The following is an 18,820-nucleotide window of genomic DNA, read 5'->3' on the forward strand; positions in this document are numbered from 1 at the left end:
AGAATAATTTGATTTTCAAAAAAAAAATTGATGCACGTCACAAAACATAAGTAATAAGGACTAGAAAATCATGGTTAATCGTCGAAAGAAAGTTGGTTTAAAACTGAGTTGTAGGGTTGGCAATCCGCCTAATTTTCGGATTCGAATTCTTGCAAAAATCTGCCAAAGAATAAAGCGGATTAATCCATGGATTGCGGAATCTTGTTTTCTAGCCCCTACAGCGGACATTTTCTAACCCTTACTACCTAACCTAAACATGAAAAGCTACTGTAAAAATAATAAACAAAAAACTTAGGATGCTATAAAATACTTTTTGGTTTTTATCTGCCACATTATCAATAAAAAAAATTTAAATGCTACAAAAGTCATAAAAGATTCGGATTCTGGGTTCATATATTGTCCAAAAATTGGACGAATTGCGGATTTCGTACTGCCAACCCTAATACCTCCTTATCCGTAAGTTATCAGCTCTTTCGGAAACGTATAAAAGAAGTCAAATTGTTCCTTATTATCATTCTTTATTAAGTTTCTCAACAAATTATGCAACACTTGTAGATAATCTTTGAAAAAATAAAAAAATATCAAATTAATTAAGAATCATTTATTAATAATAAAAATTAAAAGCCCTTTTCTTTCAGGAAATCTTTGAGGTCTTTTTCAACGTTTCCTCTGTAAATTAATTTCTGAGCTATTTCCATAACTTTGCAGATGAATTCTCGTTCATATCTGAAAAAAACATATTTTGAGTTTTTTTTAATAAAAAAAAACCTTTTCTTGTGTTGTTAAGAGAAAAGTTTCTGCATTTAAGATCGGTCCGTACGTCTAAAACGTAAATTAATATACAGGGTGCGCCACCGGACTTCTTCTAAATTGTAAACAAATGAACATAAAATCGTCAATTCTAAAGGTTTTATTAAATTTTACAATTTGGAAAGCAAACTAGGTATATGACTAGTAGATCATTGAATAAAATCGCCGCCAGCATCAATCACCGCCTCCTCAACCGCCAGCAGGCCCAGGTCAGAATGTACCTGTCCAAGCTGGCGAAGTTCTCCTTGATTGTGGCAATGAGGGAGGTCTTTTTGGTATGGGCACGTCTATTGATGCATGCTTCAAAGTAGCCCCAGGCCAAAAAGTCCATTGAATTAAGATCGGGCTGCTGGGAGGCCCCATTTCCTTAGGAACGTGAGTAACAGCAGGATCCAAATTCACCCAACTTTCAAGCTACCATTTGACACGATGGCTCTTATTTGGACCAAAGTTGAGCTATAATGACGTGTTATACCTTTTTGGAAAACGCATATTCAGCTAGGGTTGTCAGCGCAATCTTTGGTCTAAAATGAGTTTTTAAGTTCCATATGGGTCTCTAACGTCGAGAACCGAGAAATTTTCACGATTTTACACGATTTTTGACGTTTTTGACATCTCTAAATCTGCCACGTTTCACTTTGCCGGAGTACTACAGCCAAGCCATTTTAGATAAAGAGCTCTAGTCTTTTCTAGTGTCTTTTTATAGTGGGGTCAAACATCCTGATTGGTCAAGTAGTTTTGACGCTATGGCCGTTTAAAAAAGTCCGGTTATATGTGGCGCACCCTGTATGTTGAACCCATCCTATCGATTCCACACCTCATTGGGTGACTGTTGTCGCATTTAGCAATCGTAATAAATATTATTTTTTTATATCTTTTTTTTACATAATTTTTAACAATATTTATTTTAAACAAGGATGACAACATCCATAAAAGCGAAGCACTGAAACGTTAGGACAAACGGACATTAACACTTGTATAGTGTCTAAACTGAATTATCAGAATATAAAAGTATAAGAGTCGAAGCAAAATTGTAAGTAAATTTGTTGAAAAACTTCTTGATACAGGATAATGTTTATTGAGTTTATGGACATACTTACATTTTTAGGATTTGATTATAGAGTTACTTCGCCTAAAATATTGTTCTTTGTTGTCCCAGGAATCAATATAATAAAAATCAGATCAAACGGATAATTAGATCACATAAAAATTTGCTTCCCCAAGATGTAAAGCCCAATCGGTTCCGTAATTTTTTAAAATCTTAAGCTATAGACAAAAAAATTACCACTGATTAAACTGGCATAAAATACTACCTCTTGAAAAGAAAATCATCTATATCTTTTCTTAATTTGAAAATGTCTCCATCAATCTTTCTTACCACCGTGACCACATATTTATGATCTTTAAATGTGTTTTGATAATCTCGAGTATGAACTGAAAAAATGATGGTTGTTTGTGCAAAAATATAATATCTAATATTCTTAATGTCTTTTTCAAAACCGATAAGTATCCGCTGGATTAGAACTGTTACCTAGCCATGCTGAAAAATTACATATCGTATCGCAATTTAGATAGTTTTGAACGAATAATAAAATAAACCAGTTTCGTTCAGGGGCAACATAATAGGAATTACCTAATCTTAAATTGTTGTAAAAAAAAGTTAAAAATTAAATTCTTTTAAATTGACGAACGGACTTTCGGGTTACGATTGTATAGTTGCTACGCTTTCTAAATCGTACCTAACTAATACAGGAATCATCATGCCAATTTTGAAATCGATAGGACAATTATGTATAAGTTAACGTTATCAGCTGTCAATTACTGACGGATAAAATAAAAGCATCCCTTAAAAATATAATACTTCTAGAAACATAAAATAAATGATAAATTAAATATAAAAATGTTGTCCTTACCTGGATATAGCCAACTAGGTAATCTGTTAACAAAGTAAGGATAATCTCCAGGTTTAGCTCTAGGCAGAAAGAATCCACTTGGCATTACACCTTCTCCTTCAGGTACTAAAAATCATTAAAAAATAAATAATATCATTTTAATATACTGACCAAGAGATTCTAAAATAGTTCTCTAAGTTTATGAGAGTTTTCCAATATGACTTTGAAACCGATTAATATCCGCTGGATTAGAACCAGTTCTCGCCCATACCAAAAAATCATGTATAGCATTGTATAACAGACAATTTTCCATGAATATTAATATAAAAATCATATGATTACTACATTTTTGTTAGGCGTCAGGCTAACAAGACTGGTTTTAATCTTACAATTTTTTCATTTTAATATCCGCGTAAAGCTGTCTATAACTCGATGCATTCGATTAGTAGATATTCTTAAAACAAAAATATATTGCTGATTAATCCCAGATTAAAATCAAAATTTTCAAGGATTTCTAATTGACATCCTTGATGCTTTTTTGTAAACATTTTTTTTCAAAAATACAAATTAAATATTTACTAGAGGCATAGCCACGAATATTGTAGTTAAGTTTTGTAATTTTGAAAATAATAATAGGATCTGTGTGCGTGGTCCGAAGAAACTCGTGAACCACTCAACTACAATTGAGAGAAACAGGGTTTCGGATCCGCATTGATTTTATGCGGATCCGGATCCGGATCCGGATCCTCAAAATTTGGTCAGTGCGGATCCGGATCCAGATCCGGATCTTTGACAATAAAAATAAAATCACCAAATTTTTCAAAAAAATTTATTCTTCAATTCGAAGTCAAAAATACTTTTAATTTTCAAGTCTGAACCTAAACCTTAAAGATTGGCTCTCATCAAGAGAATGTCTGAGATTTTATATAAATTTAGGTAGATTTTTCCATTTTTTCCGCATTTTTTGGAGTCTAAGGATCCGGATCCGGATCCGCATTTTTTTTGCGGATCCGGATCCTTGGACTCAAAATATGCGGATCCTTGCGGATCCGGATCCGAAACCCTGGAGAGAAAGAAGAGAGGGGTGGACTCCCCCCTCCACCTCAAGGACATTAGAGGCGTGTAAAACTAGATGCATATCTAAAAACTCTACCTGGGATTAATTTAGGTTTGCTAAGGTCCACCAAATATTGAACATGGGCCCACTCATTTGGATTCTGAGATGCTGTGTACTCGATATTCTCAATATTAAGTTTATGGTCTGTAAATCTTGCCTCCCCTGCAACCTCCACATACTCTTCAAACTTTTCCTTTTCTTTCTCCAGAGTTTCTGGCACCTTGTCCCAGTCGAATACAAAATTTTCACTTTCTCTGTAATTTCTAACGGAGGGAAGGGCTAGAACATTGTTGCGCCATTGGGATAATAAGACTCTGCTTCCCCTATAAACATTCATTTCTGAAATATTAATACAATTAAAATTCAAAATTATCAGATCACATAACAAAGGATGTAATATCATATTACCTATATTAATACAATTAAAATTTAAAATTATCAGATCACATAACAAAGGATGTAATATCATATTACCTAAGTAATATAAATATTTTATCTAAAAGATAAAAGAATTTTTCCCCAATTTCAAAATCAATTTAATTTTAAAATCTTGGTCCTTATTACTGGTCACAAAATGAAGAAAAAAAATCTTTTAATCAGCCCTAACATTAAGTATCTTAGTTCCTAAAAACGAAATGCAATTTTAACAAAAATAACTTAAATGAAATCACAGATTAATCACAAAATATATGAATAATATTTTTTTCTCACAGCTAGCTTAAGCCAGGTACAGGTTTACCTGAGCACGCCAAAGAAACTAACTAGCAGGGGTGTTCTAGGAAGGTATTGTGAGTTCATAACCACTCTTACTTAAATCGTAGCTGTAGCTTCCCTACTATGATTTTTTTCAAAATACATTTTCTTGGCTGCTGGGTTTCAATTTTTATTTCTACTATAAAATAAAAAGAATTGTTCATTTCAGCGAGCTGGTTTACAAAGTTTTAAGAGCAAATCTAACTGTTAACTGGATATTTCAATCATATAATCTAATCCATCAATGAAAAATAATAAAAAATTCATAATCTTTTACTAATTATAAAATTTTAAACAGTATACTTTTAAAGTTATATAATCTACATTTAGGCTAATAAACCATCCTTATCTTTAATTTAATTGATGAAAGCAATGATAAAAGCCTGGTGAATCTGTATCAGATTGTCCCAGAATATTTTTGAGACAATTCTGAAACACCAAGTCTATTTTTCATTTCTCTACTGCAAATTATATCTTTGAAGTCACAGATAAATAAGATTATTTTAAACTTAATCATCTAAACTAGGATATGTCTAAAACAAATAAACTGAAATAATCCTTACACTAACAGGTAAATATGGCAAGGACTGTGTCCATTGTGACAAAAAAGACAAGGAGACTAGATGATACTAAAATAGTTTACATAGTATAACTAATTCTCAAAAAATACGCTGTTAGAGCTATACTACACAACAAGAACAAACTTCTTAGTAGAAAATATATTTCACTTTATTCAAGCCTTCTCAATTTTAATCATTTGAGAGTTTCTGTATATTTAATGAATGTGAACTATAACATTAACAATCCTGTGTTTCCAACTGGCACATGCAGTACATGTTGAAATATCTTAAGTAGTGCCAAACTGGTAATTTAACAAAATTACTTGCTATGCTTAATTATGAAGATCTTATTCTGCAAAGAAATACCTGCTCAGATGATAAAACAGAACAGAAATGCATTTGTAATATTTGTTTGACTGCAAGATCCCAAAGATTGAAAAAAATACAGGTCTGTATAGATCATCTGAATTAGTATATCAGATTCTAAATAATAAAAACACCTTAAAAAAAGAAAAGACCTTTTTTTAATAATTTGTTCAACAAACAAGAAATAGATCTGGTATCAATCATCAATATAATTTGAGTCAATTATCTGATCATATTGTTTAACATGCACTGATATTACCTGTCAGAAACTCTCAAATGATTAAAATTGAGAAGGCTTGAATAAAGCAAAATATAATTTCTACTAAGAAGTTTGTTCATGTTGCGTAGTATAGCTCTAAAAGAATATGAATTTTTTATTACTTTTCATTGATGGATTGGATTATATGATTGAAATACCCAGTTAACAGTTAGATTTGCTCTTTAAAACATGTAAACCAGCTCGCTGAAACAAACAATTCATTTCATAATTATAGTAGAAAGAAAAATTGAAACCCAGCAGCCAAGAAAATGTATTTTGAAAAAAATCATAGTAGGGAAGCTACAGCTACGATTTAAGTAAGAGTGGTTATGAACTCACAATACCTTCCTAGAACACCCCTGCTAGTTAGTTTCTTTGGCGTGCTCAGGTAAACCTGTACCTGGCTTAAGCTAGCTGTGTTCTATTGTTTTGCCAATATGCTCCCAGCCACAGCAGCAAACTTATTTGAATTAATTCTCGTGGAAGGAGTGTAGAATGGATTTGACATAACATTTGTGTAGGCTACGTGCAGCTTACGGAACATTTGACGTGTCTCATTATCCCTGAATATAAAACAAAGTTTTATGAAGTTTAATATAGAACTCGCTAAAACCACTGAACCAATTGCTTTCTCCATTTTAGGGAAGCTTCACAGATATTCTGGCATGGTTTTGGGCTATTTAAATTCAAAGTCTTTGGGTTAGTCTATTTCATTGGCAACAAAAATAGGTATGCTTTTGATTATTTAGTCAACCGTTATTTTAGCCAATACGAGGTTTTTAGAATCGCCAGATACATATATCAAGCATGAGTTAAGTTAAAAAATTCAGAAAGCAACTTTATCAGTGGTCTCAATTTTGATTATCTAAACGGCAGAAAAATTGGAAAGATAATTATTTTTCTTCAGATAAAATATCCCTTTCTTTATGCTTACCTAAGGTTGGCATTTGTTGCATCCACGTTGACAATAATGACAAATTTTATTTTAGTGTTGGTTACGTAGCCAAATATTCTCTGGTGTTCTGTAGAGTATAATAAACCAAGATATAAATCTCTGAAAAACAATATTAGTTTATGTATATTTCTTTGCATTATGCATGTTTGTTTAAAGATTTTTTTTAAAGCTAAGCATTTTTATAATAACGGTCGGCCCGTCCGTAATCAACAATTCCTCGTAAGTTATCCCTAGAATATAATTTTTAAAATATCGATTCTTTAGACGATAAAAAAACTAAGCGAACCAACTCAATAGGTAATAAAATCTGAAAATAAAAAGTATATTCATTAGTAATTTTTAAGGGGGGAGGCGGATGTGCAGTTTTTTTAAACCAAAAGTAAAACGTGCATGATCTCAGCCCATAAAAGAGTTATAACTCTAAAATTCTGCACAGCAGTTGCTTTTGTGGAGAACAATATGGAACTGCGAAGAAACGGCGGCGGAACCGCCGAATTGTTTTTCCTTTTTTTCGCCAAATTAGATAGTTCTCAATCATCTGAGATAAACTTTTTTCTCATAGAAATTTCCCTTATATTTTAACGTGACACTTTCAAATATGTCAATATTAAAAAAAATTGCAATTGTAAAATCTTACAAGTGTCAAGTGGGCTGAGATCATGCACGTTTTACTTTTGGTTTCAAAAAGTGACACATCCGCCTCCCCCCTTTATATAGAATATTTTGATTTAAGTTCTAAATAATATTGATTAACAAAAGCAAAGTCACTCGATATTTTTGTCTTAATTGTTAGGCATCCTTGCTAACTTCAGATTATGATTAATTTTTTGTAATTAAAAATAACAATTCAAAGATTAAAAAAATGTTTTATTTTCTTATTAAAGTTATGAAATGAAATAAACCTTTATACTTACCTATGTAAACATTATTACATACGTACCTGTGTTCATTTCCTTTATTTGTTGTAGAAAGTTTTTCTTCAATAAAATCTAAACTTGTGTGTAAACTGTAATGAAATCCAAGCTCCTAAAAACAGAAAATTAAATGATAAAATTTTGTCTGAAAAAGACATGAAATCTTGTATTTAAATCCTGTTCTAAAAAAAATATATGACAAGAGTCTTTACAACGTGTACCAAGTTTTTTTTTAATAGCTTATTCTCGGATTCTTTCCATGTCCAGCATTTAAGTATCTATTTTTCAACCTGTTGTTATTACCACGCTAGATAAGGACATAATCATACTTCCTAGCCTATGTATTACTTACTTGTTCAGGATTGGAGCAGGCAATATAAAGAGGACTATTTTCTTTTCCAATTACAGCCACACACGACGCCATTTTTGATAATGATTTCTAAAGAAAAAAACATAATGAAATGTTTATAAAGGTTTACAGTAACATATACACTGTATACTAGTAATGGTATGAATTTATTAAAAAATGCCGGCATGATACAGGTTCACTCTTTTCTTAGAAATTCAATTTAAATTAAAATTTTGTTGCTTCTTTGATAGATAGATAATAAACTTAATAGGAAGCTGCGTTGAGAAAGCAACGACTCATACAAATATTTTTTAAGTCAACAATAAATGGACTGTCTAAAAACAACTTTTAAATACTTAAGTTGAGATAAGTAGCAAATGAGTTTCTTAACTCGCCTATTAATAATTTTAGAGTAGAATAAAAATTCTTCGGATAATTGATAATTCATTTATGTATTGTTTAATGTTTTCCTGTAAAAAAAGTTTTAAAAAACATTTACACTTAATTGTTGCATTATCACACTATTACTTAACAATGAATGAATATAAAAAATGACTGTATATAATATGTAGGTATGGTGTAGAAATAACTAATAGTAATCCCCTCTGCCCCCATAGTATTGACCACTATTGTCTGGTCTGCTTCTCTTGTAATCTTGATTATCAACTCGGCTGGAATCTTCGTATCCTAAATATTATAAAATATTTTCTCGTTTTTATTCGAATCCAGTGGATAGGAACCGGTTCTCATCCATACGAAAAAACTATGTCTAGCTTCGTATTATATCCAGCTTTCTACGAATATAAAAATGTACAATCAAAAGATTAAAACCAGTTTTTTTAGCCGTTGCCGGAACATTCTATATCCGCGGAAAGCCGTTTATAATACGATGCGAGAAATAACTATGATACCCTGCATATTATCATGTCCATGAGTAGAAAATGATGTATAACATCAAAAAAGTAGATAATATTTCTAGATATTTCAAATAGAATATGAACCATCCTATCATATAAAGATAAGAAGTAAAAGTTTCTTTGTTTGTTTCTTATGATTTCGCTTACCACTGAACCGATTAGGTTCAATGAAACCAGGTCCAATAGTAGGGAATCTAAAAGGGGAAGATAGGATGTGCTAAAATTCCGTAAAGGTTTGAGTTCTAAGGATTAAAACAGTAGAAGAACGATTTTAAATTTTTTTCATCCTGGTTAAGAGGTAAAATGAACCTTTAAAACTTCCATAACATAACTCAACTTCCTCGCCATTTCGAATGCTAGCAGACGCTTTGCAAAATATGTAAAGGCTGTTACCTCCACCATACCCCCTTGACTCCCACAGATCATATCCCAGCGCAGTGGTGATTACTTGACGGAACCTCTCATCAGTGATTTCATGAACCTAAATATTTTTTCATAATTTTTACATTTCTCGAAAATGGGTGGGCAGTCAAAGCGTGAAATAAAACTTTAAACAATAATAAAAGAAACTTTCTTAGGTCCTTGTTGCTTTTAAAGAACCTGTTCTTTCTATTTAAAAAAAATTTATTACTTATTTTACAAACCAAAAAAGGCAGGGGGGTATATTCTGCACATTTTAAATTTTTTTCCCTCCTAGTTTTTTCCAGCAAGGAAGGGAAAAAATGAAAAAATATTTTCAGAACTCTTTAATTTATTCATATAATCCCCCCTCCCATATACTTTTATTTTTTTCAACAAGCACCCCCAAAAATGGAAAAAAATGTTTTCAGTTCTCTTAATTTTTACATTTTTTTACCCCAACCACATATTTTTTATTCCCCCCCCCCCCCTTTAGCAGGGTCAACCATGCAGAATATACACCCCTGAAAAAAAGGTGAAAGCTACCTCTACAAAGTGTCCAACTAAGTTACACTTCCTGCATACTTTGTCTCTGCTCTTGCACTTGTCCTGTGTGTGTCCAGTTCTGGTACATCTAAACACAAACAACTGTGTTAATTTTCCTTGGGGTTCAGTGATTTAGTGGTTAGCTTATAGATTAAAGTGAAAGAATAGAGGAGAGGGGTTAAATAACAGTATGTCCCCGCCCCGTGGACCCTGTACTTTCAATTGGGTCTTTGAATATCAGCCAATAGCATCGGATATGATAACACAACCAAGTTGCTTCAAAATGGCAGACAGAAATTTGCTAGCAGACGAAAAAGGCCCACACTACATGGGCCAGGTAGTTGTCTGATTTATACATTTATTGCTTATAGTTTCAGTGCAGTGGTAGATAGTTCTAGACTAGCGTTTCATTTAAAATTAATCCTAGTAGGCTTTACAGGAAATGGATATTTGACACTTGTAAAACTGTAAACTAGTGATATATGCAAATGAAAACGCACTAGTTATGAATTTAGCCTGAATCATCAATGAATTTACATTTTATTACTGCAAATGTCAAAACTATACTTGTATAGATATGGATGTATTTTACCACTTTGCTTAAGAACATTATTTTATTTATTTCATAACAAAGTATTTTTTACCTTGGGCAAGGAAAATCTTCTTGTCTTGGTTGAGCAATGGCGGCAACATTGCTGCTCATTCTGGATTGAATTGGGGCCTGAGCATGAATTGGCGGAGGTGTCTGCAGCTGCTGCTGCAGTGGCACAGCTGGCTGGGTCTGTGTCTGAGTTGGGGGAGGATGGCTCTGTGGCGTCGGCCAATTATCCATACCTGTAGAAAAGTATTCTCATCAGATTTAAAGAATTCTGATACCCATTATTTAGTAACATAAAGTTTTTTCAACATTCTTATTATTTTGTCATTTGGTAACTACAATTAAAATGCGCAACTCAACAGATCACAGACAGCAAAATCCTTTGATTAAACGACCATTATCTCCAACACCAAACAGGAGAGTTAGGCAAGGGCCTATTATGAAGAAAGATATCCCCAGCTTACTATTATCAAGCACAATTACGGGTTTCTTGTAAGTAATTCATTGATATTTGACCTCTCTAACCACTGGGACAAAGCTAAAGCTTGAAACCCAGGTCAAAGACAATACCTGCTTGTTGAGGAGTTTTGGATGTAACTGTCTGGCGCAAGGCATGAAACATTCGCCTCGTTCCATACGGTGACAAGGTGCGTCTGAAATATTAAATATTACATGCAAATTTTGTCGGATTGTTTTCCGACATAAAAAGATGCTGTTTTTATTTAAGATAAAAACTCTTGCAAGTTACCAAAATGTGCTTTGAAAAGCACATCATTATATTAAAAGTAAAAGAAGTTGTCAGGGGTGTATATTCTGCACAAGATTTATTTTTTTTTCCCCGGCTAAATTTTTTTTATTTCCCCCCCCCCCCTAGTTTTTTCTCACCAAGTAGGGGGAAAATGGAAAACTATTTAAAGAACTCCATATTTTATTTATTTTATCCCTCCTACCACACATTTTTTTTAGTTTTTTACACCAAGGAGGGGGGAAAATAGAAAAAATGTTTTCAGTTTTCTTAATTTTTACATTTTTTCCCCCTCCAACCACTTATTTTTTATCCCCCCCCCCCCCCTGAGCCGGGGATCAAATGTAGAATATAGTCTTAAGATGATTACCTAAGTATCTAATTCAAATAAATCTTATATGAAAAGCAATTAAATGTTCAGTGATAAAAATTTTATTTCTCTTGTTGGATTTATTTACTTACTGAAAACAAGTATTTACTGCAATTTTATTAATAGAACAATGATAACATTGAATAACATGAGAGTAATCAGTAATAAAAACAATTACCTAGGTTTAGGAAGTGGCCTCAGCCACATATCAAGGTACTCTGCATTATTACTATACTCGCTCATTGTTCCTCTCATGATCTAAAATAAATATTAAGTAGATAAATATTAAATGGTAGAAGATTTCTGACATTTCATAATCTAATATCAATTAGTGAACTTTAACAAGCACTACATAACATATACATACATATTAAATATCCTCTTCCTTTCTTATCTCTGACCAAAATCTTTTAATATAAAGTAGTAAGGATTTTTTGTCTCAAGCTTAAGATCTCAATAACTACTGAACCAATTGGATTCTCTTTAGAGGTAAGCTTCACATAGATCCTATGAGGGTTTTAGGCATTTTTAAATTCAAATTTAAGTCTTAGTATGGTTTAAGCTATTTTTTAGCCCATCCCTGCCTCTTTGAACACAGAGCCTCTAGATGCTAAGGGCCTATCAATTTTAGCATTACCTTAGCCATGTTAAGGATCTTTATACTCGGGAACCTGATGTCCCCAAGTTTGTTGAGAAGTATCTCCTCCCACTGTCCATGGACCTCCATTCTTGTCTCAGCATAAGGAGGTATCATCACAATAACCTAAAATTAAATATTGAATAAAAAAGCTCATTTTTTTTACATAATAATAAATTAAATAAATTTTAAATGCCTTTGAGTTCATTACCCCCTAAGAACCAGAAAACAGGTTCAACACTTTGGAATTCATCAGCTTTATGAATATCACTGACTTGTTACTTTTATTTTGGTATAAAACATAAAAATCTCACCATCTTGTTTTGGCGGATCAGGTTAAGCACAAGCTCTTTTAAAATGCGTGCTTTCTTGTTCAGCTTTGGTTCATTTCTACGTCTGACCTCATCCATAGGGGCGTCTTTCAAGGTTATCAAACTGGGATCATTCAACTCGTTTGAACCAATTGAAATGCCTAAAATACATTGGTTCATTTTTGTCTCTAATCTAATCTAATTATTTTATTTTTAATTTTAAACTCATAGTGTTATACCTAAATATTATGCAATAAAAAGCATTGAAATCTTTACTCACCAACTTTATAACAAGTTTTAGGTAGAGCAACCATGAGGCTATCACGTTCTTCTTCATACATGCTTGCCAAAGTTTCGTTTTCATTACACATAACCTGCAAATATTAAAATTACAATACATAACCTTTTAAATATGAAAGATATTTTACAATAAGTATGCTATAATTGAGTCAATAAACTTAAAATTGGTCTTTGGGTGTATGTAAAATTGATAATGTTGGGGATTGATTAAAATATGACTTACCCTAAAATTTACTTTCTTTCCCATTCTGTCGACGATATTCTTGATATCATCAACAGTCACCAAAGATTTCCAGTGACCATCACCAATAAGGGTCATGTTGAGGCCCCATTTCATCTCCTCAAACTCATGATCTATAGATGCAGGTGGCATGACCTGCTGCATCTTTAAGCGCTCCCCACTGCCTGAACGAGAACGCCGGCGTTTTTCTGTACTTCTCGATCTTGACCTCTTCCGTCCACGGCTACGGTCTCGTTCCTTATCTTTCTTTTTCTTCTTTTTGTCTTCAACTTCAATGGTATCTAAAAATTATTGAATTAATCCTGATCCTTATGATATATGTAGTAAGAACGTGTTTCTAATTGTCAATTTAACGCTACCTCACCTGAATCTTGTCTCATGAGACCTGTATATTTAATAAGGTCCTGTAAAACTTTATTCATCTTCTTCTGGTTTTCAGATGTTTCTGCTAGAATTCTGATAGACTTATCAATTTTGTTGTGTAGAAGGGCAGTGTTACCACTCATTGAGTCCATTTTCAATTCTCCTAAAAAAAAGTTTAGTAACGATTTCTTCTAAAATGTACAAATCTTTACAAAAAGTTGTTTGAATATCTACTAATAATGAACTCTTACCTTTACCATCGCTTCTGACAATACTTCCCATATCCAAACCCTGCACGACTGCGAACACCTGTTCTGTTTTACTGAGTATATTGTCGGACAAACCAGTTAACTTTTCTACCTCGGCCTTTACTCTTGAAGTGTCGGATTCTTCTAGAACCCTTTCAAATCTGGACTTTTCACTCTCGGCCAATTTCTTGGACAGGTCCTGATTCTGTTTGGTTAGCTCTTGTGCCTTTTTCTTGTAGAATTCTTCGTTCTCTCCGAAGAAAATTTTCACTTTGGCTTCCAAATCTTGATTTGAACTCAACTTGTTTGTTAGTTTTCTGATATTTTCTTCATGGTTAGTTAGAATGTTTTGAAGACGTCTAAAAATATAGGCGTTCAAAATATTGCTAGTTGATCAAATACAATACCTAACAAATATCTAGTTCAGTGACTTCATCCTAGTTATAGACTAAAACAATCTTTTAAGCTATAAAAGGCTTCCCTTAAATGGACAACTCAACGAGTTCAGTGGTTAGCGACATCTTAAAATTCAGACAAAAAGAACTTACTACAGTATAAATAAGAATAGGTATATATAAATTATATCGATACCTGATTTGGTCATCTTTTTCCTTTAACTGACGGTTACAATCCTCAACTGTCTCTCTCATACCAGTTAGCAAGAGATTATTATTGTGAGATGTGAGTTCAAGTATTTTACTATACATTGCGGTCAAGTTTTTCATTCCACCGACGTCACCAATATCACTGGAAGAAAGAAGATCATTACTGCCTACAAACGAATTAGGATTTTCAAATTTATCATGGTCTCTGGGTTGGGATGATCGCTTGGTAACAATTTTGACATTTTCAGCAAGATTTGCCTCAGACTCGCTGCCTCCCATTCCGTTTTCCATACTTCCACGGTTCATTAGAGAAAGAGTTTCACCTAAAAGATAAAAAGTCATTGAAAATAACACAATATAAAGTTCATTAGTTTATATTTTTTATTAGTAACGATTGCAGATGTTAGACAATGAACGTATCAAAGTACTGCGGATGGTTTAATTATGAATTGCAAGTTAACCTCTATTTAGGATTGGTTACTCGCATACTAAATGTACAGATTATAAGTTTTCATGCACAATACTCATCGTGTAATCTACGTGTTTAAATTAAAAGTTTTACCTATAGGATTTCCACTTTCCCTCATCCCCTTCATTGCTGAAGTTGCTTTGTCCATGGTCTCCATTGATATCATAACCCATCCATCGGAGGGACCGTTGACAGCTCCGTCACACTCTTTGATGCCTCCGTATTTTTCAAATAGCGATCGTATTCGTTCCTCCGATAGACTATTCCTGTAAAATCATCATAAGTAATAGCAAGATCTTAAGAAATTCAAATATTTTAAAATAAATGTAGTTTTGTTATTATTTTTAGGTCTTTTCCTGATTTATATATTATCCCATTTTTTAAGTTTGCAAATTAACCGTGACCTTACCTGTTAGTAAACTGCAGCCAAATCCCTGAATCGTTCTTAGCGCCTCTATTAAGAGGCATGATAAGAGGACTAAAATGTCTGAAAGAAATGTAAATTATCAAAAATAGAGGGGAAAACTTATATTTGATAAACCTCAGTAGTTAGATAAAACGAATTGATCATACATACATTCTAAATGACAATTAAAAGCCAGAAATGGAAGCCTAATTTAATGCGGAACGGGAAGACATTAAAATAAAAAACTTAATATATCTTATTATTATTATCTCGTAATACCTACCTCTTTCTTTAAAATATATATTTATTAATTTTGGCTTAATAATAGATTGTCGACCTGATTTATAGACTATAATCAACAAAGAAACCCGAAAAAAAACAACGTAAAAACATCAAATGCTTGCAAAATAATACACTCTTTTGGTAAAATCATCATTTATAATGAAAATTATGCCAAATTAAACAAAATTACGAAAATCCCGTCAGTAGCGCAAACATCACAACAATGCCGCGTAACACAATGAAAATCTCGCGGCATACAAGCAGATGCAACTTTTAGTATATAAGATGTAAAAAAAGTATAATGATAAATATAAATAAGATGATAATTTGGCGATTTCCCCTCAAAACGGCCTACTTGCACACATTAACATCCATTTATTTCGACATTTTTTCGAATTTAACACTCAGGGTTTAGCCTCTATATAGTATTAGGACCCCGTACACTGTGTTCCAGAAAAGCCAAAAAATGACAAAAAATCATAGAGAGTGTATATTTTAAAATTTTGATGAAATTTTATTTAAATAGCAATAAGTATCCATATATCTTTCAATATAATGGCGAAATTTTAAATATCTCCATCCTGGATGGCACAGGATGCCAGCAAACCTGGCACGGTCATACAGGTAAAGAGCAAAAATATTTTGTTTGTCTTAAACTAAGCATTTTAAGTTACCAAATACTAAAATATCCTACACCAGTACATACCAATATCACATTTAAGTGTTTAAGTCAATATCAGAGTCTAGGTATGATCCTGCAGGTCCTGATCCCTCAGAAATCTTTAAATAGCGCTTGAGACCGCAATTTTTGACCTATAGACTTCAAATTTTAAACATAAGATTTTCTAACAAGTATGTATGACCTACTGAAATCATATAAAAATCTGCCCCCATTTTCCCACCGACCGCTGCCGCCGAAATTTATATTTTGAGATTTCTAATCTAAAGTTGACATACAGATGAGCCTATTTCTTATCTATTTTTTTGTGTGTATATGTAGGGAGGGAGGGGACAATGGGCTGTTTATTATAATAGTCCCCAAATTCACCAAATAGAAGGGGCAATTTTGTGTATTAGCATTGGAAATGTACATTAATTTCTCGGCCATTGTCTAATCCCTATAAATCTCTGATATGTAAGACTTTCATTTTATTTTCAATTTACTTGAAAGGAAGCATTTTCTATATAAAACAATACAAATTCTACTTGTCTTTTTTAATAAGTATGAAAGCACCTTTGGAAAAAGGTTACTTAATAAAACGGTGAAGGGAGTAAATAATGCTAATGAATTAAATAAGAATATATATTTGAACTAGGAAATGACAGAAATTTTTTTTAAACTTCTAGCTTTAATGGGTTCCGATGTGGATATAAGTGGGGCATTCACCCTCCCCCCCCCCCCTCAATAAAAAGGTAAAATGGTTCAGATAAGAGCCTAGACATTTAGGGATAATCTTTATTTAAAACTTTTCTTTACTTTTAGTTTAAATGAATATGTGTTTAAAATAAGTAGAAAATAAATTACTTTCATATCTTAAAAAATTGTTATTTTTTGATAGACCCAGTATCTTCAGGGCTTAAAAAAATAAAACTTCGCATACTTTTGCATACACAGGGCAAAGTTCTCTGATATTATACATAACATACATCTAATATCACCAAGTAAGAGGATTTGCTTAAAAAAAACGTAAAATTTTCATTAGAAGAAAATAGTCTATTTTACAGAAATCGGGTATGCTAAAAAAACCATCTACAATTACAACAAAAAATCGATATTTGACTTCTTTTAAAGGCTAAACGTATAAATTATTACATACTGATTCCAAAAATATATAATACTTAAAAATAGCTTTAAAATTAAAGGGTCCACACTGGTTTGAAATGTAGTTTAGTTGACCTTAAAAATAGTTGTTAACAATGATGAAAAGGAACTTAATTCCGTACCTCTGGTATAATAACACATAAAAATCTTATTTTTCATAGTAAAGAGCTAATTCTTTCGGCTTTATTTCCAAAAACTTGTGTATATTACTAAACAATTGTTTAAAAGTGTATTTTACAAATTGTAAAAAACGATTATTTGTCACTCGCTGGAACATAGTGCCGTAGATGTATACACTTTTTTCTTAGCTCTTTCGAGGATCTATATGAAGCTTCCCTAAATTGGAGAACGTTATCGGTAAAGTGGTTAGCAAGATCTTAACGAAAGAAAAAAATCTATCTGCCTTAAAAAAAGTAATTTTATTATTTTGAGGCAAAATATTTTATATTTATTAAAAGTTGCGTCATTGATTCTACAGTTTGTCTGGTTTTATGGACCTAAAATTATCATCAACTTAAAAGTCACAGCAAAAAAATGTTTTTTTGAAATACTATTTTAAAATTTTAAAGTTTAAACAAAAACGGCAATTTCCCAGTTGAGGAGTGAGATTCTACCCCATCTGAAAAAATAAACCCCCCCCCCCCGCCATCTATCAAAATAAACCCCCCCCCCCCGGCATCATGAAATTTATACCCCATCGTGTGATTTTGTCCCCATCATGTAATTTGATCCCCATCTTCATATTTTGTTCCTCTCCAAGAGAAACAAAATAATGTTAGAGAAGGGATAAATTATTGAACAGGGGACAAAAATGAAGGATGGGGTCTAAATTTGAAGATGAGGCCAGAATTGGAAGGTGGGGTCTGATTTGATAGATGGGGGCATGTTTGGCAGAAGGGGAAATAAAATCTGGGTGGGGGGGGGGGAGAGTCTAGAGGGGTTTGCGAGGTGAGCCTCGCGCGAAAGAATTTATATTAGGGTAGCAAAAGCTACCATGCTCCACTGTAGTGAAGCTATGCCTTTCACTCTTCTATATTTTCCTATATTTTGAATAAAATTTAAAAATGCCTCTATTTATTTTTTTTATTTCTCTTTTAAGACTTTTTTTATACTAAATCACCAACATATTCTAATACTTTACTTTACCTAATATTTTAAGATAAAAATTTGGCTCCATTGAAGAAAAAAAAACAATAGTTTGTTTGAAATAGGAACATCTAGTGGCAGATTATTGAACTACATAAAATACATTTTTCTGGATGTCATCAAACATAATTAGTGGTTGAGAAACACAGATGGGGTAGCAAACAATGCTATGATATTAACATTGAAGCAAGGGGTTAAAACTCACACATGGAGGTCAAAAAATTAATATGGGGTCATTTTTTCATGATGGGGTAGCTTCAAGTGCTTATATCTGGAGAACCCTAAGAGATAGAGGCCTAGTTGCTTGACTGTGGTAACTCAGATTTACACAAGGAAGCCATTTATGCACATGGGGTGTCAAAATTTGATATGGGGTATTTTTTTCATGATGGGGTGTCAAAATTTCATATGGGGTATTTTTTTTCATGATGGGGTAGTTT

General features: G+C 32.6%; 3 protein-coding genes across 3 annotated transcripts; all 3 read right to left on the reverse strand.

Annotated features, from left to right (window-relative positions):
- Window positions 1-498: 498 nt before the first annotated feature.
- mRpL49 (mitochondrial ribosomal protein L49) lies at window positions 499-4,180 on the reverse strand. Its single transcript, XM_080156497.1, has 4 exons — window positions 3,856-4,180; window positions 2,724-2,828; window positions 2,124-2,244; window positions 499-726 (listed from the first exon to the last, which is right to left on the reverse strand). Exons 1-4 carry the CDS (start codon window positions 4,154-4,156, stop codon window positions 618-620), a joined length of 636 nt encoding a protein of 211 aa, XP_080012623.1. The 5' UTR covers window positions 4,157-4,180; the 3' UTR covers window positions 499-617.
- Window positions 4,181-6,176: 1,996 nt separating this feature from the next.
- Window positions 6,177-8,111, reverse strand: LOC145316167 (trafficking protein particle complex subunit 2-like protein). The gene is made up of 4 exons (XM_080156498.1): window positions 7,979-8,111; window positions 7,653-7,738; window positions 6,692-6,811; window positions 6,177-6,320 (listed from the first exon to the last, which is right to left on the reverse strand). The coding sequence occupies exons 1-4, from the start codon at window positions 8,048-8,050 to the stop codon at window positions 6,179-6,181; spliced, it is 420 nt and encodes a 139-aa protein (XP_080012624.1). The 5' UTR covers window positions 8,051-8,111; the 3' UTR covers window positions 6,177-6,178.
- Window positions 8,063-15,222, reverse strand: LOC145316164 (uncharacterized). Its single transcript, XM_080156496.1, has 15 exons — window positions 15,134-15,222; window positions 14,818-14,990; window positions 14,242-14,578; window positions 13,654-14,009; window positions 13,404-13,565; window positions 13,022-13,320; window positions 12,779-12,872; window positions 12,502-12,659; window positions 12,188-12,313; window positions 11,729-11,808; window positions 11,006-11,088; window positions 10,482-10,671; window positions 9,838-9,925; window positions 9,286-9,373; window positions 8,063-8,662 (listed from the first exon to the last, which is right to left on the reverse strand). The coding sequence occupies exons 1-15, from the start codon at window positions 15,190-15,192 to the stop codon at window positions 8,565-8,567; spliced, it is 2,391 nt and encodes a 796-aa protein (XP_080012622.1). The 5' UTR covers window positions 15,193-15,222; the 3' UTR covers window positions 8,063-8,564.
- Window positions 15,223-18,820: the final 3,598 nt, after the last annotated feature.

Source organism: Acartia tonsa, chromosome 4, assembly GCF_053477335.1.
Source record: "Acartia tonsa isolate MP-2025a chromosome 4, ASM5347733v1, whole genome shotgun sequence".
In the NCBI taxonomy this organism is placed as follows: domain Eukaryota; kingdom Metazoa; phylum Arthropoda; class Copepoda; order Calanoida; family Acartiidae; genus Acartia; species Acartia tonsa.